This window comes from Eschrichtius robustus, chromosome 2, assembly GCF_028021215.1.
Source record: "Eschrichtius robustus isolate mEscRob2 chromosome 2, mEscRob2.pri, whole genome shotgun sequence".
Lineage (NCBI taxonomy): Eukaryota > Metazoa > Chordata > Mammalia > Artiodactyla > Eschrichtiidae > Eschrichtius > Eschrichtius robustus.
Window position 1 is genome coordinate 94,632,889 of NC_090825.1, and position 26,458 is coordinate 94,659,346.

Below are 26,458 nucleotides of genomic sequence, written 5' to 3' on the forward strand. Positions count from 1 at the left end.
AAGAAGGCAGTTCAGGTGACTACTTGACTGCAGCTTGTGAGACCCTGAGCATAGGACTTAGCTAAGCTGTGCCAAGCCTCTTGACCTATAGATACTGTGAGATAATAAAAGTATGCTGTTTTAAACTGGTACGATTATGGTAATTTGTTATGTAGCACAGAAAATTAACATGGAGCTAAAGTACAATAAGAGGTAAATCTATAGCTTTAAATATGCATTAGACTGGAAAGTTAAAAATCTGAACTAAATATCCACTACAAGAACATAGAAAAATAATGACCAACTCAACCTAGAGAAAAAGAAAATCATAAAAAGCTGAAATCAATGAAACAGACAACAAATATACAACAAGAAAAACAACTGAAATAGTGGCTCTTGTATATATACAACGGAATATTACTCTGCCATAAAAAAGAATGAAATCTTGCCATTTGCAACAACTGGGTGGACCTAGAGGGCATTATGCTAAGTGAAGTCAGACAGAGAAAGACAAATACTATATGATTTCACTTATATGTGGAATCTAAAAAACAAAAAAATAAACAACCACAACAAAACAGAAACAGTCATAGATACAGAGAACAAACAGGTTGTTGCCAGAGGGGAGAGGGGTGAGTGAAATAGGTGAGGGAAATTAAGAGGTACAAACTCCCATACAAGATAAGTGAGTCACAGGGATGAAATGGATAGCATGGGGAATATAGTCAATAATAACATAACATCTTCGTATGGTGACAAAGGGTAGCTAGACTTATCATAGTGACCATTTTGTAATGTATAGAAATATCGAATCACTATGTTCCAGGAATTGGCGTAGTGCTGTAGGTCAGTTATATTTCAAAAACCACCAAACAATCTCATAGAAAAAGAGATCAGATTTGTGGTTACCAGAGGTGGGGAGGTGGGGATGTGGGGAGGAGGGGTGAGGGGGAACTGGATGAAGGTAGTCAAAGGGTACAAACTTCCAGTTGTAAGATAAATAAGCACTAAGGATATAAATTACATGATTAATATAATTAACATTGCTGTATATTATATATGAAAGTTAAGACAGTTGTAAGAACTCCTAAAAGTTCTCATCACAAGGAAAAATTTTTTTTTCTTTCACCAAAATTATTGTGGTAATCACTGCATGATGTATGTAAGTCAAGTCATTCTGCTGTACACCTTAAACTTATACAGTGCTGTATGTCAATTATATTTCAGTAAAACTGGAAGGAAAAAAATATTGGCTCTTTGAAAAAAACAATAAAAGTGATAAGCCTCTGGTAACACTGGTCAAGTAAAAAAGAAAGAAGATACAAATATCTTATATAATACACAGTGGTATAAATTTGTATACTACAAATAGCAGTAATAGGAATGAAAAGGACATCAGTACAGATTTGGCATATGATAAAAAGTGGGCAGGGATAACACGGTGCTAATAAATTTGAAAATGTAGATGAAATGGACAGATTCTTGGGAATATTCCATTTACCAATATTACATAAGAAATACTCTTATTAATAAAAAAATTGAATCAGTATCCCACAAAGACCAAACCAGACTCCAACCAAACACACTTCACCTCAGATTTGTAATAAAACATTTAAAGAAGAGTAATGTAAATTTTATAGAAGCTCTTCCAGAAACTAAGAAAAGAAAGCCACTCTCCAGCTCACTGTATAAGGATATATAATCTTGATATTAAGCAAAAATATTAAAACAAACCAAATCCAGTTATTAAAAACAAACAAATCACATCATGGCTACACTGGTTTTACTTCAGAAAAATGTTGGTTTAATAATAGGAAAGCAATTCTTTGACCACATAAAAAGAATAAAGAGAATAAAGGTGGCAAAACAATCATTTTTCTCAATAAATACAGAAAAAAATTGTTTTATAAAATTCAACATCATTTATGATGATTAAAAAAAAACCCTTAGCAAACTTAGAAGGGAAATTTCTAAATTTAGTAAAACTACTGTAAACTGTCTACAGGATACCTTGAAAGCATTCCTAGAGAACAGGAACAAAACAAGAATGCCTATTATGACCACTTCTATTCAGCACCGTACTGGAGGTCCGTACTGGAGGTCCCCGCATATGTAATTAGACAAGAAAAAGAAGGAAAAGAAAAGGTGTGAGGAATAGAAAGAAGAATCTGTCCTGACTTGCAGATGATACAATTATATACACAGAAAATCCAAATGAATATACAAATTACTGGAATTGACAAGAGAATTTAGCAAAATTGCTGAATAGAAGAATCAATTTAAAAGTTGTATTTCCACGTACTAGCAAAAAATAAAAAATTTAAAGATTATAATAGCATCAAAAATATAAAGAAAACAATATTAATTTAACATGGGACTTCCTTGGTGGCACAGTGGTTAAGAATCTGCCTGCCAATGCAGGGGACACAGGTTCAAGCCCTGGTCCGGGAAGATCCCACATGCCGTGGAGAAACTAAGCCCGTGTGCCACAACTACTGAGCCTGCGCTCTAGAGCCTCCGAGCCACAACTACTGAGCTCACGAGCCACAGCTACTGAAGCCCGCGCACCTAGAGCCTGTGCTCTGCAACAGGAGAAGCCACTGCAATGAGAGGCCCGCGCACCACAACGAAGAGTAGCCCCCACTCGCCACAACTAGAGAAAGCCCGCGCGCAGCAATGAAGACCCAACACAGCCATAAATAAATAAATAAATAAATTTTAAAAAAGATTAATTTAACAAAAATACACAGAATACTTCTATGAAGAAAATTACAAAACTTTATCAAAAGGTTTAAGGAAGACCACAGCAATGGAAAGATAGGTTCATTCAATGGAAAATGCACTATTACAAAGAAGAAATTGTTCACACACCAAATACAATTCCAATCAAAACCCTAACAGATTTATTTTGTTTTGTTGAAACTTGTGCTAACTCTAAACTTTGTATAAAAATACAAAGGACAGATGACAGCCAAAATCTTGAAGAACAAGGTATAAACACTTGTTTTACCAATATTAAGAATTTTAAAAGCTTTAGTAATTAAGATAATACGTTACGGGTGTATGAACAAACTGATCAATGGAATAAAACAGATAGCCCAGAAACAGACTCAGGTAAATATGGGCATTTAATAGGTGAAAGACTTGGCATGGCAAATCAACAGAGAAAGATGAGTTTTTAAGGGGAGGGGGGGAAACCTGGACACCTACCTTATCCCATATACAAAACTCAATTCAAGTAGAAGACAAAATCATACATATTTTAGAACATAGTATAGGAGAAGATATTCATGACCTCAGGATAGAGAAGTATTTCTTTAACAATACATAAAACACCAACAATAAGGGGAAGGACTGATATTTCACTAGGAGCAGAAAGATAAACACAAACTGTGAGAAGATATTTGAAATACTTATAACCAAAGGATTAACCCACTGAATATATAAAGGAACCCTTTTAACCAAAGCATCCAATTATTTTTTAAATGGGCAAAAAATGTGAACAAGGACTTCACAAAAGAGGAAATCCAAGTGGTAGATAAACCTGTGAGGAAAAAAATAACCTCATAGAAAAGCAAAGTAAGCAGCAATGAGGTATAATAGCATTTTCTTTAAAAATATACACATATATCTACAAAAATAACTGAAACACATCAAAATGCATAATGGAATTACGGGTGGATTTTATTCTGTGAACCATTATTTCTCAAATTCTTAAGTGTTGCTTTTACGACATTGCAAACCCAGGAGATTTTCTGAAGTTTTAAAGTCTGACAACACGAATTTGGAACTTTCCATTGTTACTGGTGAAAGCACTGATTGATACAATTGCTTTAGAAAAGTTAGATATCACCTGGTAAAGATGAAGATATACGTACTCTATCAGCAAACAATTCCAGTCCTAGATGTACTCTCAAGGGATGAGACATATGTGCAACAGGACATAATATACAAAAATGTTCATAGTGGCTTCGTTTATAACAGCAAAAAACCTGGAACAATCCAAATGCCATCATAGTAGAAAAGACACATAACTTCGGAATATTTATATGATGGACTACTATGCAGTAATGAAAACTACAGCCATATGCATCAACACGGATGACAGCAAAACAAAGTCACAAAAGAATATGTGTACTACCTAATTCATTAAATAGAATATTCCATTAAACTTTATTTATTCAGGTTTACTTTTGCTTGATTTTTTTAGACATCTTTCAGGAACGTAAACATCAGTACTATTCAAAGTATGGTCCAATGACCATACTGAACTGTCAGTGGCTGATGAAGAGAGAAGCACATAAAGTGAGAGTAAGCATGCATAGAAAGTAAGCATTTGGAAAGGCTGAGAGCAATTTGATATTACCAAAACATTCAAGCACATGATTTTGTATTTACAAAATTATGAGTTTGTGATTACTTGGAAATTTTTTTTAAAGTAGTTTGAGAAGAACTAGTATACATAACTGGTAAAAAGAAAAAGAAAAATTATTTTCATTACAAGCAGAACATTGGTTATCTCTAGGGAAGAAATTCAGGGATGTGATCAGGAAAGGATACATAGAGCCTTTTATGGTGCTGACAATATTGCATTTCTTAACCTGAGCATTGGTTATTATGAGTATGTGCTTTATAATTTTATTTCTCTTTAAATTGTACATGTTTAATACCCTCTTCTGTATTATCACAAATTTCACAATTTTTAAAAGTTTAAAAATTTGTTATAAACAATACCAATTCTTTAAAAATATATACATTTATCTATGGAAAAACGGAAATACATCAAAGCAGATGGTGGATTATTGGCAGATTTTACTCTTCGAACCATTATTTCTCAAATTCTTGCGTTGTCTTCTCTTTGTAAGGTAGTAGCAGTCACTAGTAATTACCAGCACTAAAAACAGATTATGCCAGGCCTAATATATGTTGATTTCAGCAAGGAATGTAATCATTCTAATGATGCTATCTTATGGATAAAATGGAGAAATGCAGACAAAAATAGCACATTTGGTGGTTTAGGGATAACGTCCCTATATTTTCCTCCAGAATTTGGAAACAACTGAGATGGAGAAGTTATTCAGGAGATCAAACATCACCTATACTAGTAACAAAGTTAAAGAAAATGTTTTTTGATCTGTACCGAGGAGTCCACACCCCTGGATTAGGGATTAATTCACTCAATTGCTGGCCTAGCTAGACAACTATGCACCACTCCCCACACCTGGAGAGGACAAAGTGAAATTCCTTGGGGAACAAGTCTTTTGATCTATATGTTTTCTTCCTCCTCTAGCATCCTATAAAGGTCTTAGAACCTTCAAGTCCATTCTGCTTCATGACTTGCTTAGCATTAGTTTCTTACATAGCTATCCTGTCTCCCCCGACAATTATGTTCCTGGAGGTCAGATTATCTTACTCATTTTTGAAACTTCTAGCAGACTATTATGCACATGATAGACTTTCCTATTTGTTACATACTATTTAAGAGCCCATATGAGTTGAGGCTACAGTAAGAACTTTAAGAACTAAAGAAAGATCAAGTGATTAAATTGGACCAATGACAAAAATATAGCTATTATTTATTAAGGGCTTGTATATGACAGGCACTGACCCTAAGTGTTTTATGAACAACTCATTATAGTAGATATTACCTTAGTAATAAATGAAGAAACAGAAATGCCAAGTTAACAAACTCATTTGCACGACCATGATCTGAACTTGACTATGACTCCAAAGCCAAAGCACTGAACTGCTATTTTTTTAACTTAAAAAATTTATTTATTTATTTATATTTGGCTGTGATAGGTCTTCATTGCAGTGTCCGGGCTTCTCACTGCGGTGTCTTGTTGCGGAGCACGCGCTCTAGGCGCCTGAGCTCAGTAGTTGTGGCTCACGGGCTTAGCTGCTCTGTGGCATGTGGGAGGCGGATTCTTAACCACTGTGCCACCAGGGAAGCCCCTGAACTGCTACTGAGGTATACTGAAATCAAGATTGCTAAGTCTTTGGAGATCTATCCTTAAGTGGTGTTTGTAGGTAATTACTGCATAGTGGTTGAGAAAGAGGGGTCTGGAGCCAGACTGCCATGGTTCATATTCCAGATTTTGCTAATTACTAACTGTGATATAGGCAGGTTTCTTAACCTCTCTAGGCCTCCCTTTCCTCATCTGTAAAATGGGAATAATATCCTTACTTCATAGGATTATTGCAAAGATGAAACGTGTCAATACAAGCAAAAGACTTATCACAGCAGCTGGCACAAGCAAAGCATTCAATAAATGTTAACCCATTGGGTTGGCCAAAAATTTCGTTTGGTTAATGAATACGTTGTTCAATTTAGTTCCTGGTGAAAATGAAAAGTGTCTTTTTACTTAAAACCAAACGAACTTTTTGGCCAGCCCAATATATTATTGTTATTTCTCTGCTACTTTTGTACTTGTGCCTAGGAACCAGAACGTCCCCCATAACATTATAAAGGGGGAACAAAGTTGAGAAAACTTGGCATTATACAACCAAAGGTTAATTTACCTAAAAACTAAGAGCTTTTAAGGGAATTGAAGGCTTAACTTCCTTTCACCGAAACTTTCAGTAAGAAAAGGAAAAGTAAGGTTAAAAGTGAGGTGTTTACAGGTTGTATTTCTCTTCTTTAACTTTCTTTCTTGGTCAGTCCCTGAGATGTTCCAATGAAATATCAAATAAATTATCACTTTCTTGCTACAAAACTGTACTCCAAGCTGCAAGTTGATAAGGAGCTTCAAAAAGGTTTAAATCTTGACAGAAATAAGTGAAGTCAGTTTGTTGAAAGATTTTTTTATTCTACAAGAATTGATTGGTGCAATCCTGCAGAACCAACATTTTTAATTTAGAGAAATTTTTCTTTTCAAAAGTAAATGAAAACTCCCTTTGAATAATTTATATATCAATTTGTTTAATTCTTGAAAACAGTAGTCATAGGGTCTGCTTTGTCCTATTTAACCATAAATGTTATACATTTACAAACTGAAGCAAAAATGGATAGTACAGAGATTTAAATGAAATCTTTCAAAGAATAAAACTGCTTTTCAGTCCACTGTGTGTTCAAAGATGATTATCATCAAGCCAGGATGAAAGCTGTGAACCCCAAACCATTTGTTTCTTTAATAAAAAATGAATATTTAGAGTATTAGCAAAGTAATATCTTAAAATGTATCTTCACACAGTTGGAATTTTAGTATAAACTTGTATATCAAGTCCCTTTCCATTATTTATTCCACTTTAAAAATATATACAGCTAATGATGTTTAAATATGTATTCTGAGCCGTAAGTCCAAACGTAAATATTTGGGAAATTCAAACTGTTGCAACAAGTTATGAAAGGATTAAAGAAAAAAGATGAGCTACAAATTATATAGGGGAAGGAAGAAAAATGTTCTTACTTAATATTCATGTCTAGGTAGATATGTATTTTCTAATTTTTATATACATATCTAGTTGAGTATAGGCAAGCCATCAAACTTTAACCAGTTACAAACAGACTAGACTAAGTCAGTACTATTTTCTACAACAGGTAACACTGGTGATTTAAAAAATTTTAATATATCTCAATAGTTTCACCGCAAGTTTATCTGTGGTAATAGTCTTTAAATATCATGAAGTTTTGATAGGCACAGATTAAATAACTGCATTATCTATACCAAACTCGGCACACTGATGATACCCAGCTCTGCTGAATTATGGTGAAACTATCTGAATACAACAGAGCACACAGGCAACCAGAAAAGGACATTTAACATACTCCCATGTTTATCACTTTAACATTAGTGTTTAAAATTTGCAAATCTAGAGGGACACTTAAAAAGCTACAGGACAACTCCAATACAAGAACCCCAATAGATAAATCTGCAGAATCTTAAACTTCAGTTCTTAATCCACTGGTAAATATTGCTGAAGGAGTAGCTATTTGGTCTTCAAAAATTTTAGAATTAAAAGTCTGAAAACATGTTCATCCCTTGCTACACTGTAGCACTTGAAATCAGCAAGCAGGACAACCTGAATTCATTTTGCTCTTACATGCAGCAGTGTGTATGCATCTTAAGACAGCTTAGAATTAAGAGTTAACTTCTAGTCAGTAGTGGTAAGTGACTAGAATTGCTATCCAATCAGTATTCTGTGGTACCACGTATCAAAGTCCTAACAATATGACAGTCACGTTCAGCACTCATCACTTTTAGGTGGGGGATAGAAGCATGGCAAAAAGCAGTTGCAATTTTTTTTTTTTTTAACAGCATAAAAGCTTTAAACACATACAATTTTGCATCATCTTGTATTCTATTCTAGAATACTTGGACTCTTATTTCAATCAGCTCAATCTATGCAAGTTATAAAACACAAACACAGTCTAAACCCTATAGTCTACAGAAAATGCACTAATACTCGTTAAATGCAGTACAATCAATGAAGATTATCAAATAAGAAACACACACACACGGCATTCTAAATTTTTAAATCATCTTAGGGCTGCTAACCAGAGATTGTACAAATTACATGTGCAAGACAAAAAAACAAAAAAAAAAAAGAAAGAAAGAAAAAAACCAAAGTAACTAACTTCTCAGTGCATCACACCCACTAGGATAAAATGTATGGCACTTTTATAATACTATATTACTACTCTCAATTTAAGCTGGGAGTGACTCAGACATTAAAGCCACATATGAGTAAGAACTAGCCAATTCAAATGTTTAAAATGAAACAGATCACCTTCTTTCTTTGTAAAAGCACTGAAAATGTAATATGTGCAGATAACTCACTGAAAGTCTTCTCATTTCATTTGCCCCCCATTGTAGTGTCTTAAATTATTCTGTAATTATTCTACCTGTTAACAACAGTCTGACATTTAAGGCCTGTGTAAACTCTATTATGTTATTGAAACATACTATTTCCTGTGTGGTAAAAATGTCTTTATGAAAAAAAATAACATATCTGGTTATAGATCATAGAATAAACCCAAACAATAAAAATGACATTTTCCAAGCTACTGAGAAATAAATTAAACCATGATGTATCAATTTAAAATTATATCAATATTAACTAACTAACATTTCTATGGTAGATTTTTTTCCTCATAAAATTAAACAGTGCAGAATAGGGCTTGGGCTACAGCTAATCACATTTGGTTTTCTTAAAAACAAAACTTTATTTCCTATAAACAACTGAAAGGTAATTTTCTTCCTCCACAACCCATGTAGACATTAAATTGAAGGTTTTAAAAATCTCCACTACTTACAAGAAAAGTATTTTTAAATGGCTAAAAGGAACCAAAATACCAAATCGAAATACTTTAGTGTGCGAAGAGCAGACAGAAACAACCAAGAAAAGAGTAGATCATTGTGTTGAATATTTATGAATAGCCCAAAATAGTCCCAAAGTTTTTCTACCTTTACAAATAAAAAAAGGTGTCCTTTCCACAGCTTGGGGATATGCATCGTACATCCCTCCACAACAAGCGTATGAGTAAGATTCTAAAAATGTTGCCAATATTAAGTTCTTCGGTACCTAAAATTAATTAGAGGACAGCAATATTACAGCGGCAATGGTGGATCAATTCTCAAAACGTAGTTACGATCCAACACGAGTTGTCGTGGTTCTTTTATCCGAGAAAAAGCTTTTCAGAAGAAATACCTGCCCTATGCTCACCACCAGAAGAATGAGGGCTTCTCCTACTGACCAATAGGCCACTCTTGTATTTAGATCCTCAGCTCGGCTTCGGCCTTGAGCCTCTCTCAAACGGAAATGAGTCTGATAGTCAATGACAGATTTCAGAGCTTCGTGAATTGAAACACAGGCAGATTCCATCTAAAGAGAAAGATTTTCAGTTAGTATGTTTTAATACTTTCTGTACAATCCATCTAGCATATTCATCTTTTCTTTTAATTTGATCTCAATTCCTCACCTGACTAACATTCTACTAAACTGGCACTCATTCATTCACTCATTCGTGTGAATGGTCCTGGCAAAGCAACGCTTCCACACATTCTCACTAGGATGACTGGTAAGGCTAGAGATCCCATGAAGCAGCTGCTTGCCCCAAACTGGAACATCCCAACTGTGGCATCTGTTAAGGTGGGAGACGGAACATGAAGCTAACAGTAGGAGAAATACTAAGCAGTTAAGGTTGGTAGCTACCGAATTTCAAGGCCAGGTTTCTTAAAGAGGAAGAATTAGGAAGGGAATGGCAGGTCAGTAAATTTGACCAATTGTAAGAATATGAATCAAAGTCCAAATATATACAAAAACAAATGAAATATGGCATAAAAGTAGATTGTTAGTCAAAGTTATTTCAACTATCTTAAAAGCAGTTGAAACTGAAAAGTGATAGGTCAGAGAAGTAATTTTTTTTTCCACGTTTACCATTTTGCTAAATAAGTCTTCTTCCTCATTCCAGTCAACAAAACCAATATATATGTGCTCAACAGGACATAAGTTTCATTTTCACTGTGTAATGAGTTTGTAGGCCTTCATCTGATGACACCATACCTTTTTCTAAATTACACTAACTGCTTTGCGGTAGGTTAAGAGTGTAATTTTTTTTGTTGTATACGAGTTTAATGTTTTTCTACTGCTAAAAACTTAATCCTGGTGATGAAATATATGCTTTATTATATTATACTTATTTTACATCACAAACCATGTATTAGGTATTTTTTTCAATATTTGTTTGTTGTAATTTTAATAATAGACATTAGAAAATAATTTAAACACTTAATAAAGTTCTACCAAAGTAAGTATGAAAGGAATAGTTATAAAAATATTTCATTAAAAGTTCCTTTAAAAAGTACGAGAGACGAAGACTGGCGCCCCTCACTGCCACCCGCACCGGGCCTGCAGCAGCTCTTCTGTCCTGTGCTGTGGACTCCACACAAGAAACAGTGTTTTCTTTGCTGCTTTAACAGTGGAATTAGATGTTAAGTATGTTGACATCGGTGCCCACTATCCTGGTGAGGTAAGGAACAAAAAGATCTTGGAATGAGGAGACCTACAAGATGGCAGAGGAGTAAGACGCGGAGATCACCTTCCTCCCCACAAATACCTCAAAAATACATCTACATGTGGAACAACTCCTACAGAACACCTACTGAATGCCTGCAGAAGACCTCAGACTTCCCAAAAGACAAGAAACTCCCCACGTACCTGGGTAGGGCAAAAGAAAAAAGAAAAAACAGAGACAAAAGAATAGGGATGGGGCCTATACCTCTGGGAGGGAGCTGTGAAGGAGGAAAAGTTTCCACACACTAGGAAGCCCCTTCACTGGTGGGGACAGCATGGGGGGAAGCTTCGGAGCCACGGAGGAGAGCGCAGCAACAGGGGTGCAGAGGGCAAAGCGGAGAGATTCCCACACAGAGGATCAGTGCCGGCCAGCACTCACCAGCCTGAGAGGCTTGTCTGCTCACCCGCCAGGGCGGGTGGGGGCTGGGAGCTGAGACTCAGGCTTCGGAGGTCAGACCCCAGGGAGAGGACTGGGGTTGGCTGCGTGAACACAGCCTGAAGGGGGCTAGTGCGCCACAGCTAGCTGGGAGGGAGTCCAGGAAAAGTCTGGAGCTGCCAGAGAGGCAAGAGACCATTGTTGCGGGGTGTACAAGGAGATGGGATTCAGAGCGCCGCCTAAACGAGCTTCAGAGACGGGTGTGAGCCACAGCTATCAGCTTGGACCCCAGAGATGGGCATGAGACGCTAAGGGTGCTGCTGCAGCCACCAAGAAGTCTGTGTGCAAGCAAAGGTCACTATCCACACCACCCCTCTTGGGAGGCTGTGCAGCCTGCCACTGCCAGGGTCCCGTGATCCAGGGACAACTTCCCCGGGAGAACACATGGCGCGCCTCAGGCTGGTGTAACGTCACGCTGGCCTCTGCCGGGCTTGTCCTGCAAACCAATTATGACTACCATACCCCTCCCTCTCCCCAGCCTGAATGAGCAAGACAGCCCTAATCAGCTGCTGCTTTAACCCCGTCCTGTCTGGGCGGGAACAGACACCGAGGGCAACCTACACACAGAGGCGGGGCCAAAACCAAAGCTAAACCCCAGGAGCTGTTCGAACAAAGAAGAGAAAGGGAAATTTCTCTGTGCAGCCTCAGGAGCAGCGTATTAAATCACCACAATCAACTTGATGTACCCTGCATCTGTGGAATATCTGAATAGACAATGAATGCTCTCAAAATTGAGGCGGTGGACCTTGGGAGCAACTGTAGACTTGGGGTTTGCTTTCTGTGTCTGATTTGTTTTTGGTTTTATCTTTATATTAGCTTTAGTGCTTGTTATCACTGCTGGATCTGTTTATAGGTTTGGTTGCTCTCTTCCTTTTATTTATTTTTATTAATTTTTTAAATTTAATTTTATTTTTATACCTTTTTTTCTCTTTTTCTGAGGGTGTATGTGTATGCTTCTTTGTGTGACTTCGTCTATTTAGGTTTGCTTTTACCATTTGGTTTGAGGTTCTATCTGTTAGGTTTTTCCCTCTTCCTTTTCTTCCGAGCTGTGTGGCTGCCAGGGTCTTGGTGCTCTGGCCGGGTGTCAGGCCTGAGCCTCCGAGGTGGGAGAGCCGAGTCCAGGACACTGGACCACCAGAGACCTCCTAGCCCCACGTAATACCAATCGGCGAGAGCTCTCCCAGAGATGTCCGCCTCAACACTAAGACCCAGGTCCACCCAACGGCCAGCAAGCTCCAGTGCTGGACACCCCATGCCAAACAACTAGCAAGACAGGAACACAACACCACCCATTAGCAGAGAAGCTGCCTAAAGTCATACTAAGTTCACAGACACGCCAAAACATACCACTGGACACAGCCCTGCCCACCAAAAGATCCAGCCCCACCCACCAGAGCACACGCACCACTCCCCTCCACCAGGAAGTCTACAAAAGCCACTGAACCAACCTCACCCGCTGTGGGCAGACACCAAAAATAACGGGAACTACGGACCTGCAGCCTGCGAAAAGGAGACCCCAAACACAGTAAGTTAAACAAAATGAGAAGACAGAGAAATATGCAGCAGATGAAGGAGCAAGGTAAAAACCCACCAGACCAAACAAATGAAGAGGAAATAGGCAGCCTACCTGAAAAAGAATTCAGAGTAATGATAGTAAAGATGATCCAAAATCTTGGCAATAGAATGGAGAAAATATAAGAAACGTTTAATGAGGACCTAGAAGAACTGAACAGCAAGCAAACAATGATGAGGAACACAATAAATGAAATTAAAAATATTCTAGAAGGAATCAATAGCAGAATAACTGAGGCAGAAGGACGGATAAGTGACCTGGAAGATAAAGTAGTGGAAGTTAACTGCCGCAGAGCAGAATAAAGAAAAAAGAATGAAAAGAATTGAGGACAGTCTCAGAGACCTCTGGGATAACATTAAACGCACCAACATTGGAATTATAGGGGTCCCAGAAGAAGAAGAGAAAAAGAAAGGGTCTGAGAAAATATTTGAAGGGATTATAGTCGAAAACTTTCCTAACATTGGAAAGGAAATAGTCAAACAAGTCCAGGAAGCGCAGAGAGTCCCATACAGGGTAAATACAAGGAGAAACACGCCAAAACATATATTAATCCAACTAACGAAAATTAAATACAAAGAAAAATTATTAAAAGCAGCAAGGGAAAAGCAACAAATAACATACAAGGGAATCCCCATAAGGTTAACAGCTGATCTTTCAGCACAAACTCTGCAAGCCAGAAGGGAGTGGCAGGACATATTTAAAGTGATGAAAAGGAAAAACCTACAACCAAGATTACTCTACCCAGCAAGGATCTCATTCAGATTTGACAGAGAAATTAAAACCTTTACAGACAAGCAAAAGCTAAGAGAATTCAGCACCACCAAACCAGCTTTACAACAAATGCTAAAGGAACTTCTCTAGGCAGGAAACACAACAGAAGGAAAAGACCTACAAAAACAAACCCAAAACAATCAAGAAAATGACGATAGGAACATACGTATCGATAATTACCTTAAATATAAATGGATTAAATGCCCCAACCAAAAGACACAGACTGGCTGAATGGACACAAAAACAAAACCCATATATATGCTGTCTACAAGAGACTCACTTCAGACCTAGGAACACATACAGACTGAAAGTGAGGGGATGGAAAAAGATATTCCATGCAAATGGAAATCAAAAGAAAGTTGGACTAGCAATTCTCATATCAGACAAAATAGACTTTAAAATAAAGACTATTACAAGAGACAAAAATGGACACTACGTAACAATCAAGGGATCAATCCAAGAAGATATAACAACTGTAAATATTTATGCACCCAACACAGGAGCACCTCAATACATAAGGCAAATGCTAACAACCATAAAAGGGGAAATTGACAGTAACTACAAATCGACAGTAACTACAAATTACTGTAACTACTACAATAATAGTAGGGGACTTTACACCCCATTTTCACCAATGGACAGATCATCCAAAATGAAAATAAGGAAACACAGCTTTAAATGAAACATTAGACCAGATGGACATAACTGACATTTATAGGACATTCCATCCAAAAACGACAGAATATACTTTCTTCTAAGTGCTCATGGAACATTCTCCAGGATAGATCATATTTTGGGTGACAAATCAGGGCTTGGTAAATTTAAGAAAACTGAAATCGTATCAAGTATCTTTTCCGACCACATGCTATGACACTACATATCAATTACAGGACAAAAACTGTAAAAAGTACAAACACATGGAGGCTAAACAATACACTACTAAATAACCAAGAGATCACTGAAGAAATCAAAGGGGAAATCAAAAAATACCTAGAAACAAATGACAATGAAAACACGATGACCCAAAACCTATGGGATACAGCAAAAGCAGTTCTAAGAGGGAAGTTTATAGCTATACAAGCCTACCTCAAGAAACAAGAAACATCTCCAATAAACAACCTAACCTTACACCTAAAGCAGTTAGAGAAAGAAGAACAGAAAACCCCCAGAGTTAGCAGAAGGAAAGAAATCATAAAGATCATAAAGATCAGATCAGATCAGAAATAAATGAAAAAGAAATGAAGGAAATAGCAAAGATCAATAAAAGTAAAAGCTGGTTCTTTGAGAAGATAAACAAAATTGATAAACCATTAGCCAGACTCATCAAGAAAAAAAGGGAGAAGGCTCAAATCAACAGAATGAGAAATGAAAAAAGAAGTAACAACTGACTCTGCAGAAACACAAAGGATCATGAGAGACTACTACAAGCAAGTATATGCCAATAAAATGGACAACCTGGAAGAAATGGACAAATTCTTAGAAAAATACAACCTTCCAAGACTGAACCAGGAAGAAACAGAAAATATGAACAGACCAATCACAAGCACTGAAATTGAAACTGTGATTAAAAATCTTCCAACAAACAAAAGCCCAGGACCAGATGGCTTCACAGGTGAATTCTATCAAACATTTAGAGAAGAGCTAACACCTATCCTTCTAAAACTCTTCCAAAATATAGCAGAGGGAGGAACACTCCCAAACTCATTCTATGAGGCCACCATCACCCTGATACCAAAACCAGACAAAGATGTCACAGAAAAAGAAAACTACAGACCAATATCACTGACGAACATAGATGCAAAAATCCTCAACAAAATAGTAGCAAACAGAATCCAACAGCACATTAAAAGGATCATACAAAATGATCAAGTGGGATTTATCCCAGAAACACAAGGATTCTTCAGTATACGCAAATCAATCAATGTGATACACCATATTAACAAACTGAAGAATAAAAACCATATGATCATCTCAATAGATGCACAAAAAGTTTTTGACAAAATTCAACACCCATTTATGATACAAACTCTCCAGAAAGTGGGCATAGAGGGAACCTACCTCAACATAATAAAGGCCATATATGAGAAACCCACAGCCAACATCGTTCTCAACGGTAAAAAACTGAAACCATTTCCTCTAAGATCAGGAACAAGAAAAGGTTGCCCAATCTCACCACTATTATTCAACATAGTTTCGGAAGTTTTAGCCACAGCAATCAAAGAAGAAAAAGAAATTAAAGGAATCCAAATCAGAAAAGAAGAAGTGAAACTGTCACTGTTTGCAGATGACATGACACTATACATAGAGAATCCTAAAGATGCTACCAGAAAACTACTAGAGCTAATCAATGAATTTGGTAAAGTAGCAAGATACAAAATTAACGCACAGAAATCTCTTGCATTCCTATACACTAATGACGAAAAATCTGAAAGAGAAATTAAGGAAACACTCCCATTTACCACTGCAACAAAAATAAAATACCTAGGAATAAACCTACCTAGGGAGACAAAAGACCTGTATGCAGAAAACTATAAGACACTGATGAAAGAAATTAAAGGCGATAAAAACAGGTGGAGAGATATACCATGTTCTTGGACTGGAAGAATCGATACTGTGAAAATGACTATATTACCTAAAGCAATCTACAGATTCAATGCAATCCCTATCAAACTACCAATGGCATTTTTCATAGAACTAGAACAAAAAATTTCACCATTTGTATGGAAACACAAAAGACCCCGGATAGCCAAAGCAATCTTGATAAAGAAAAATGGAGCTGGAGGAATCAGGTTCCCTGACTTCAGACTACACTATAAAGCTACAGTAATCAAGACAGTATGCTAGTGGCACAAAAACAGAAATATAGATCAACGGAACAGGATAGAAAGCCCAGATATAAACCCATGCACATATGGTTACCCTATCTTTGATAAAGGAGGCAAGGATATACAATGGAGAAAAGACAGCCTGTTCAATAAGCGGTGCTGGGAAAACTGGACAGCTACATGTAAAAGAATGAAATTAGAACACTTCCTAACACCAAACACAAAAATAAACTCAAAATGGATTAAAAACCTAAACGTAAGGCCAGACACTATAAAACTCTTAGAGGAAAACATAGCAGAACACTCTATGACATAAATCACAGCAACATCCTTTTTGACCCATCATCTAGAGAAATGGAAATTAAACCAAAAATAAACAAAAGGGACCTAATGAAACTTAAAAGCTTTTGCACAGTAAAGGAAACCATAAACAAGATGAAAACACAACCCTCAGAATGGGAGAAAATATTTGCCAACGAAGCAACTGACAAAGGATTAATCTCCAAAATTTACAAGCAGCTCATGCAGCTCAATATCAAAAAACAAACAACCCAATCCAAAAATGAGCAGAAGACCTAAACAGACATTTCTCCAAAGAAGATATACAGATGGTCAACAAACACATGAAAGGATGCTCAACATCACTAACCATTAGAGAAATGCAAATCAAAACTACAATGAGGTATCGCCTCACACTGGTCAGCATGGGCATCATCAGAAAATCTACAGACGATAAATGCTGGAGAGGGTGTGGAGAAAAGGGAACCCTCTTATACTGCTGGTGGGAATGTAAACTGATACAGCCACTATGGAGAACAGTATGGAGGTTCCTTAAAAAGCTAAAAATAGAACTACCATATGACCCAGCAACCCCACTACTGGGCATATACCCTGGGAAAACCATAACTCAAAAAGACACACATGTACTCCAATGTTCACTGCAGCACTATTTACAATAGCCAGGTCATGGAAACAACCTAAATGTCCACTGACTGATAAATGGATAAAGAAGATGTGGTACATATATATAATGGAATATTACTCGGCCATAAAAAGGAACGAAATTGGACCATCTGTAGATATGGATGGCCCTGGAGTCTGTCATACAGAGTGAGTCAGTCAGAAAGAGAAAAATAAATATCGTATATTAATCGATATATTCCACGCATGTATGTGGAATCTAGAAAAATGGTACAGATGAACCTATTTCTAGGGCAGGAATAGAGATGCAGACGTAGAGAACAGACATGTGGACACAGCTGGGGGGGGTTGGGGGGGATGAACTGGGAGATTAGGTTCGACATAAATACACTACCATGTGTAAAACAGATAGCTAGTGGGAACCTGTGGTATAGCACAGGGAGCTCAGCTTGGTGCTCTGTGATGACCTAGAAGGGATGAGGGGTATGGGAGGGAGGTCCAAGAGGAGGGGATATATATACATATATTTACACACACATACAGCTGATTCACTTCGTTGTACAGCACAAATTAACACAACAATTAAAAAAAAAAGAATAAAATGTGATACAAATAAAGGAGATTAAGCGGTCCTAAAAGCATCTATCTACGTAGGTTTTTATCTATCTATCTATCTATCTTGGCTGCACCAGGTCTCAGTTGTGGCACGTGTGATCCTCGTTGCGACATGTGGGATCTTTTTTAGTTGTGGCATGCGGACTTCTTAGCTGTGATATGGCGTGCGGGCTTCTAAGTTGCGGCATGAGGGCTCCTCAGTTGCAGCATGCAAACTCTTAGTTGTGGCATGCATGCGGGATCTAGTTCCCTGACCAGGGATTGAACCCGGGCCCTCTGCATTGGGAGCATGAAGTCTTACCCACTGGACCACCAGGGAAGTCCCTGCTTAGGTTTTTAAAGCAAACTGTCTTACTTTACAAATTAAAATTTATTAAGGTTAAGTTATAAACAATGGCCCCAAAGAAAAATCTTTTTACAAAGTGCTGTTCACACATGATGCGAAAATAAAGAGAACATTTCTAAAAATAAGAACATTTGAACACATCTTATTAATGCTTACAATAGGTTTATGAATTAAGGCTCTTACACATTCTTAAAAACTGCCTCTATCACTACATGATTTTGGCGAAGAGACTACCTGGAACCTGGAAACAATGAAATCCAATTTAAGGTTTTAACAAGAAGGTGATAAATAATTCCTTTGAATACCGAACTATCTTTTAGACATACTCTAAGCTCAAAATGTATCTGAACTAGAAATAAAACAGTCCTTCTCATCACCTGAGCAGTATTTGTTCACTGACTCTAAATTTCTTTTGCTATCTTTCCCTCATTAAGCTATTCTTCAAAATAAAACTCAATTTAGCTACCTTAACTATTTTTGTTAGATGACTATTAATCTTTACTACTTTACCTTCAGTTACAGCAAAAGTTACTGTAACAGCAGTTTGAGTAACACTAAATACTGGTATAAAAGTATATATATATTAAGGCATCATTTTTGCTTCCAGTTATACCAACCTGCTAAGTTATGGTAGCAACATTCCTCCATGAATTACAGAAAATGCTTCATAATGCTGGAGTACTGTTTAGACTTTTAAGCTTCCTTTGCCATTGATGTTTCTACCTAAGTGATCCCCCTATTTTAATGTCTATTTTCTTTTCATAAAATCCTTTAACACTGGTCTTCACTAAAAAAGTCTGAAGTTCTCTGTGAAATGCCTAATCTACTGGAAGAGTTAAGATAGTTCTTAAAGGTTGCGTTAAAGTCACAAAATCTGTGTTCCATCAATGAGTTAATGGATATTAAATTATGCTTTTTTTCCCTTTAAACATATCCATGTTGTGTTACTGACTTTTTATTACCTGGGTAAGAGCACTGACTCGGTTCTCACTAGGAAACAAAGGTGGGTCTTCTCCAACTTGAAAATCAAAATACACGGTTTTATGTGTGAAAGTAGAAAATTCATTGCTGAAGCAAAATTTGTATGTCCCATTTTTGGAGGCTGTGAAGGTAAAACTATCATACTGTTTCTTCATCTCTTTGTATAACACATTACCATCAGGATCTTCTAATCGACAATCTACATCATAGTGACCACCAGTAATCACCTACAAAAGAGAAAAAAACAAAAAATGAAGAGATCACTGCAACTAACAAGTTTGAGAAATCAACCAGGTTTCCTGTTAAAATGGCTATAAGGTTTTTTTACCATCACAGGCAATTTTACATTTCTTGATTTCTACCAGTGGATGGAACTTGGGAGGCAGATTTCAGTTCAACTAAAGTTTTACAGAAACTGAACAAATTTCCTCATGACAGGAGAGAGGGAACTAACCAACAAGCGAGACAACTGTTCTAGTTACTATAGGCCTCTTACATCACTTAATTCTCCCAACAACCCTACAAGACAGTATTTTTCCCTCAATTTGACAAACTGAGAAACTGAGTTAAAATAAGTAACTTACCCAAGATTTTTCACCTAGTAAGAGGTTGAATGCCAGATTCATATTCTTGACCCTTAAGCTTACTGCCATGTAATATTTTCCTTCCCAAAATTTTTTCATCTAGTTTCCTATTAGCATCATCCAAGCACTCTCAGATAGTACAGTGAAGCACTTAAGTAGGTCAGTCCTTAGCCTAACACCCCATGCATACTTCTTTTATAGAACTTAAACTCATTTTACTGCCAAATTACAAACAGACTATGTTTAAGTTCTTTTATAGGTCAGTTATATGGAATTTGATACATACTTTGTTTTGAATTACATTTTGAACAGAACAGACTTGTGGCCTGTTCCAAGAGTATATCATTATTTACAAACTTGTTTCCAAGAGAAACATAAATGATTAAACTACATTGTTTTAACCCCTGTGATTAAAGCAAAACCGAAACAGAACAACACGAAAGCAAATAAATGTTTTGTTCATCTGCACAGTCTGTGTTTAAGGGAAAGCATATGAAAGGAAGCCAGGGGTAGGTGAAAAGCTTCTGAAGAGGATTTTGGAGCTATTTTCAAAGGCTTATGCTTAATCAGTTACAATTGGAGCCATTTGAGTTATACAAATGAGAAGAGGGAGACATTTTTCCTGAGGTTACTTGGCAAGCATAAGAGAGGAAGAAGGAAAAGGATTAAAGAGGAGAAAAAACTCCTTATATGAGAAAACACTGACTGGGAAAAAGAGGGAGAGGAGACAGGAGAAGAAACATAGGGTGCCTGTATCCACCTGAGGTAATGAGGAAGAGACACTGGGTTTGGGGGTTTCCAACCACCATGAGATATATTTTCAAGCTTGAACCCTCTGGGTTAGCATAATATTGACATTCTACATTTGTGGAACACAGAGATCAAACTTTGGACTTCAGAGAAGATTGATTATTTATATGACCTTTTGTCACTAAAGAGATACATGATAAATAACTGAACTATGTTAAAAGATCATTTTGATAATTAAATGAAATATAACTAGGCACTTAGGAAACCGTAAAATACGCAAATATTAACATACAGATATAACGTTTGACATAAAAACAGTGTCTTATCAATTGGGCATTTACCCCTCCCCACCAAAAGTCGACAACCTTTCTTCTAGGTGAAATAATGACTTCACTTTATATACCCAATTATTCATACTTAACCATAGTACTTTGAATAATCAAAACATACATACAAACAAAAATACAGAACCAGAACTGATCATCATGCCACTTTTCTTCTATCAAACTTTAAAACAAATAATCTTACTTCAGATAAAAATAGCCCTTACAACCTATCTGGTCACGTAAGAAAGAAACTGGGGATCATCTCAAATTATGTGTCTACCTGTCCAGTTAGTCACAGAAACCTCTCGATACTATTGCCTCTCTCAGATTCACCCCATCTCTTCCATTCCCAATCCACAATCCAGATGGAACTAGTGGCTCAACTTCCTAAAAGGTCTTCCCATAATCCAATCTCTCCTGCCTCTAATGCAGGGTCTCTTAACCTCAGGTATTAGATGGTCTGGGGCTGGGTAAGTCTTCCTCTCAGGGGGCTGTGTTGCCCTGCGCACTGTCGCATATTTACCAGCATCTCCAGTCTCTAACTGCTAGATGACAGCAACGCCTCCCTCCCCACATGTCTCAAAACCTTCTGATAATTCCTGTGGCCTACAGAAAAATCCAAACCTGTTAACAACAGCATACCACACCCCTGTACCCCCTCAAGGAAGTCTCAGCACCTTTTACACCCTTTCTCACTCTATGTTCCAAAAATACCAGAATGCCAGAAATTTTCTGAACAAGTCTCTGCTCTACATCTGCACTAATAGTGACAAATTACACGGGGTTTGTTTGCTGAAGAAGAATCACAGGACCCAAAATGACTATGCTTATAAATCTACAGTTTATGAGAGGGAGAGAATACAATATAAAACATCACAGCCAAAAGCTGTCTCACAGCAAGAGGACAGAAGAGATCAGGTATGGGCTCCTTTGTTCTCTCTCTGTGAGGGATGTGGCCAGAAATACACCCTCTCAGATCAGGAACCACCCAAGTGTGCAAGGAACACCTTGGAATCAGTGAGCCCAAAGTAGAGTCTTGACTGGGTTTTTTTATATTTTGCTTTTCACATAAGCATATTTCTGCCGTGTAACTATTCTCAGTAGCAGACTCTCCGGGGGTCTCACTGAGACCAGGTACAAATCATCAATCTCACTGTCATCAATGAACAATGCTGACAAACTGGCACAAACCTCCCCCCTAAAGCCCTCAGACCCACAGTTACAAAGCAACTCTATGATTCAGTATTTTCAGTGCCGACTCAGGTTAATTTTCAGGCTTGCTGGAATTAAGTCTCACAAACATAACATATCTGCTGAGGAAGTCCCTCCCCCCTCTGCCACCCTGTAGAGTAACTTCTATTTATCCCTCTAGACTCAGCTCATACATCAGACCCTCAGCTAAATTTCCCCTGATGATCCTTCGTCTTCAGCCAGCACTATACCTAGTGTGTACTTTCATTATTGCATTTAACATTACATGACTATGTGTCTATGTAAGGTCCCTGAGGTCAAGTTCAGCCTTATTTGTCTTTGGGAGGTAGTAAAATAAAGTGGTTAAGAGCTTAACCTGGGAGGGAGGGAGACACAAGAGGGAAGAGATATGGGGATATATGTATACGTATAGGTGATTCACTTTGTTATAAAGCAGAAAGTAACACACCATTGTAAAGCAATTATACTCCAATAAAGATGTTAAAAAGAAAAAAAACTTAACCTGGAACTGCATACTGATTCCGCTGTTACATTTTGTAACCTTGGGTCTCAACTTACCGAAGACTCAGTTTCTCCATCAGTAAAAAAATAATAAAAACTCTCTAATAAACCCATCTCATATCGAGTTGTCCTGAGAATTAAGTAATACACCTGAAATGCTTGCTATATTGTCTGCCACATAATAAACGCTAATTTTTTAGCCCGCAAGAGTAGTAGAGTAGTACTCTCACCAACAAGCACAGCATCTGCACGTAGAAGTCAAGAAATGTTTGTTAAATTCAAACAAATAAAATTTTCACTGACACTTTATATTACAATTCTTGCTATCATCTTTTCTGTCCCCTGGTCCTAACCCATGAAGTTAAGCAAGCCTAAGAGTCATCCTTGGCCTCCCTCCCTCACTCGCTGTAGCCAAATCATCACCAAGTTCTGCTGCTTTTACCTAAAAAGTATTTCTCATCCTTTCACTTTTCTCCTTCCCCAGTGCTACCACCCTAGTCTCAGCCTGGACCACTACAATAGCCTCCTAATCAGTCTTCTACATCTACTTGGCAACACTCCATAATACCTTCTCTACCTGCACAAGTTAATATCCGTACAGCTACCAAGAATACTTAGAACTTGTCACTGCACTGCTTACAACCCTATGATGGCTTCTCATACTCTTAAAAAAAACTAAAATCCTTTACCCGGCCAGCTGGGCACTACATGGTCTGGCCCCTGCTGACCTCCCTTCTTCTGGCTCCTTATTCCCAGCTATAGTGGACCTCTCTGTGTTCTTCAAATTCCCAGTCACTGTTACCACAGTGACCTTGCCAAGGCCATTCCCTCTTCCCCCTCACCAAAGCATTTACAACTCATCTTTTCCAGTTCAGCATCAAATCACTTCCTAAAGGAAGCCTTCACAGATTCCAATGACCAGACCGTATATCACCTATTCTCTACTCTTAAAGCACAATTGTGATGAATGAACAGGTACTAATTAAGAACCGTAGGATAGGTAGGGAATCAAGAATGATGGCAGCGACCCTATATGTTCACTTCTCTATCACCAGCACCTAGTACTCAATAGCTGTTCAAACATGTTAAGTCTACCAACAAAAAAAGAAACAGTAAAGACTGTTCTAACCAATTTAAGAAACTACGTTCTGTTAAATAGGCACTTTTATATAATCCCCCAAATGAAAAGGGGCCTCTCATTTATCACAGCAATTCCTTCTACAAATCCTTTGGCAGATGGTCATCTGGTCTGGAATAGAGCTCTTGCAACGACAGGGACCACATTAACCAATAATCCTAATATCGATGGAAAAACTGAAAAGCAATGGAGTTAGATACCGGCAGCACTTGAAATCTGATTAAAGTGGAGGTGCGGATTAGAGAGTGGCGGACTGACGTTAGGCACTATGGAACAGGAATACTTTTTTTTTTTTTAAAGGAAACTCTTAAAGAAAAAAGTTCAAAATGAAGGACATTAGAGAAAAGACGGAAAAATCACAGCCACAGGAAGCACTTCTGGAATTTATATATCTTAACATCTGGTCTTAAATGTCTAATGCGCAAGGTTTCGGACAGGAAAGCCAAATGGCCTGCATCAGCTACCTAGATGTGATTCCTGAATCAGCCAAAGAATGAGAAAACAGCCTCGACCCTGGAACCGCGAGCTGGGGCCCGCGACCGCCTGAGCCCGTAGTACCTGGAACTCGAGAGTGCACTTGGTGCCCTGCGTGATGTCCTCGTAGAAACACTGCTTGGCATTGTCGGGCAGCTCGAACGTGATCTCAGAGGCGCCGCAGGGCCCCGGCACCAACAACAGCAGCAACGCGAGCAGCCTACAGCCCCAACGGCCCGCGGCGGCAGCCCAGCGCTGCGCGGACCCCAGCCGGGGCATCCCGAAGCGGCGGCGGCGGCCTCAACCGAGCTGCGGGGGGACGCGGGGTCAGGTCTGCACGGACTCACGGCGCGCGGCAGGCCTCACCCCAAACGGCACCGCGAAGACGCACCGCAGAGTTGCTCCGAGCCCTGAGAGATTCGAGATGCGCAGCGAGTCGCTGCTCACGGGGTAGGGACCAGGGCCTAGACGCCAGAACGAGCTGGGGAGCGGAGATAAAGACGGCAGAAAACAAGCGGAAAAGACTTGAGGTAGCCGGAAACGGGGACAAGAGACGGGGGAAAGAGGCGGGGCCTGAGGCACCTGCTCCAGCGACCCGGATGTGCTCTCCCCCGGCCGCGGGGAGAGACGTTGGAGTGTGTACGTGGAAGCTCGCAAGGCGTCAGCTAGGCCGCCGACAGCGCCTGGGCCGAGAGGCGTGGCCAGTATGGTGAACGTGGCGGGGCGGGGCCAGGAGAAGGGGTGTGGCCTGTGGTAGGAGCTGCCAGTCCGTGAGTGTTTCTGCGAGAGCTGAACGCAGGGGTACTTAGAGGGAGTGAGGAAGAGCCCATATTGCCCTAGAGGGCTAATCACCGGTGGTAGAGCGCTTTGCAATTTGCAGAGAGTTTTCTTGTAAATAATAAGTTTGGGGGGAAGCAGCTTTGCTAGGAGCGCGAATTCTGTGACCACCAGACTATAGGAGTTCTAATCCCTGCTCTGCTGGTTACTGGCTGTGTGACCTTAGACCAGCTGCTTAACCTCTCTGCTTCAATCTTTGAATCTGAAAAATGAGAAAAATAATAGTACCTAGCCCAGAGGGTTACTACAAGGCTTCACTATTTGAAAAAAGCCCTAGAAGAGTGGTTGTCATAATACAGGAAGCATCATACAGTAAGCATGTACGTAGGATCCAGGCAGGGAAGTCAGAGGGTGGTGGGAAGGCCGGGTGGGGAGGTGGAGGTGTTTGATGAGGGGGGCGATGAGGGGGGCGATGAAGGACCTTTAATGGCTTCAGGTGCGCAAAGCCTCTTCAGGGGGAAAGGAGCCCCCAGGAGATTAGATTTGGGGGAGATTGCACCTTCCTGAGACCAAGTGAAACAGAGCAGGACCCTATGGGGCCTTCCCAGGACAGACAACCCCATGCCCTAACCGCCCCAACGGTGCCATGTCCTCAGCCTGCCTTTTGTCTGTAGAAAAACTTGAGTCAAAGAATAAATTTAATCAAGAAGTGAAACACTGCAGAAGCAAAAGAAAACCGTCAAGCAAGACAAAACAGCAATAGTCATTAAACAATGTCAAGGACATTTAGTTCCTTCTCAAGGGCTATAGATAATATTCTGAGCCATATCCTTTGAGCAGCTGTCTTGTAGAGAATGAAATCCCCACCAGGTGGAAGAAATTAACTACATGATGACCAGACTGTAGCCATGACATAAGCTACCACAATTCCGAGAACCGGCCTCAAAGAAATGGGAACAAACTGACCCTGGAACTGAAGACTAACTGTACTTAAAACAATCGAGGTGACGCTGGTCAGACCACTGCATGACTAATTGCAGGACAACTGTCAGAGGTGACTGTGCTGTTTCTGCATGTAACCCCCTCCCTCCACCTGTACACACCTGAAACTCCCCTTTAAAAGGTCTTGCCCACTGATTGATTGTCAGTGGAGAGTTGGCCTTCGGAGGTTGCCGGCCTCTGAAATAAAGCAAACTTTCCTTTCCAACCAATCTTGCCTCTCGATTATTGGCT

At 38.8% G+C, this 26,458-nt stretch overlaps 1 protein-coding gene across 1 annotated transcript; it reads right to left on the minus strand.

The window, feature by feature from the left end:
- Positions 1 to 3,642: 3,642 nt before the first annotated feature.
- Positions 3,643 to 25,112, minus strand: TMED7 (transmembrane p24 trafficking protein 7). Its single transcript, XM_068535751.1, has 3 exons — positions 24,533 to 25,112; positions 19,445 to 19,690; positions 3,643 to 9,804 (listed from the first exon to the last, which is right to left on the minus strand). Exons 1-3 carry the CDS (start codon positions 24,725 to 24,727, stop codon positions 9,568 to 9,570), a joined length of 678 nt encoding a protein of 225 aa, XP_068391852.1. The 5' UTR covers positions 24,728 to 25,112; the 3' UTR covers positions 3,643 to 9,567.
- Between the last annotated feature and the right edge of the window lie 1,346 nt (positions 25,113 to 26,458).

Excerpts from the sequence above, each read along its gene's own strand:
- TMED7 (XM_068535751.1), bottom strand. The coding sequence starts at position 24,727 with ATGCCCCGGCTGGGGTCCGCGCAGCGCTGGGCTGCCGCCGCGGGCCGT. Across the intron at positions 19,691-24,532 it reads AGTGCACTCTCGAGTTCCAG|GTGATTACTGGTGGTCACTA; the intron begins GTACTACGGGCT and ends TCTCTTTTGTAG. Across the intron at positions 9,805-19,444 it reads GAGTCAGTGCTCTTACCCAG|ATGGAATCTGCCTGTGTTTC; the intron begins GTAATAAAAAGT and ends CTTTCTCTTTAG.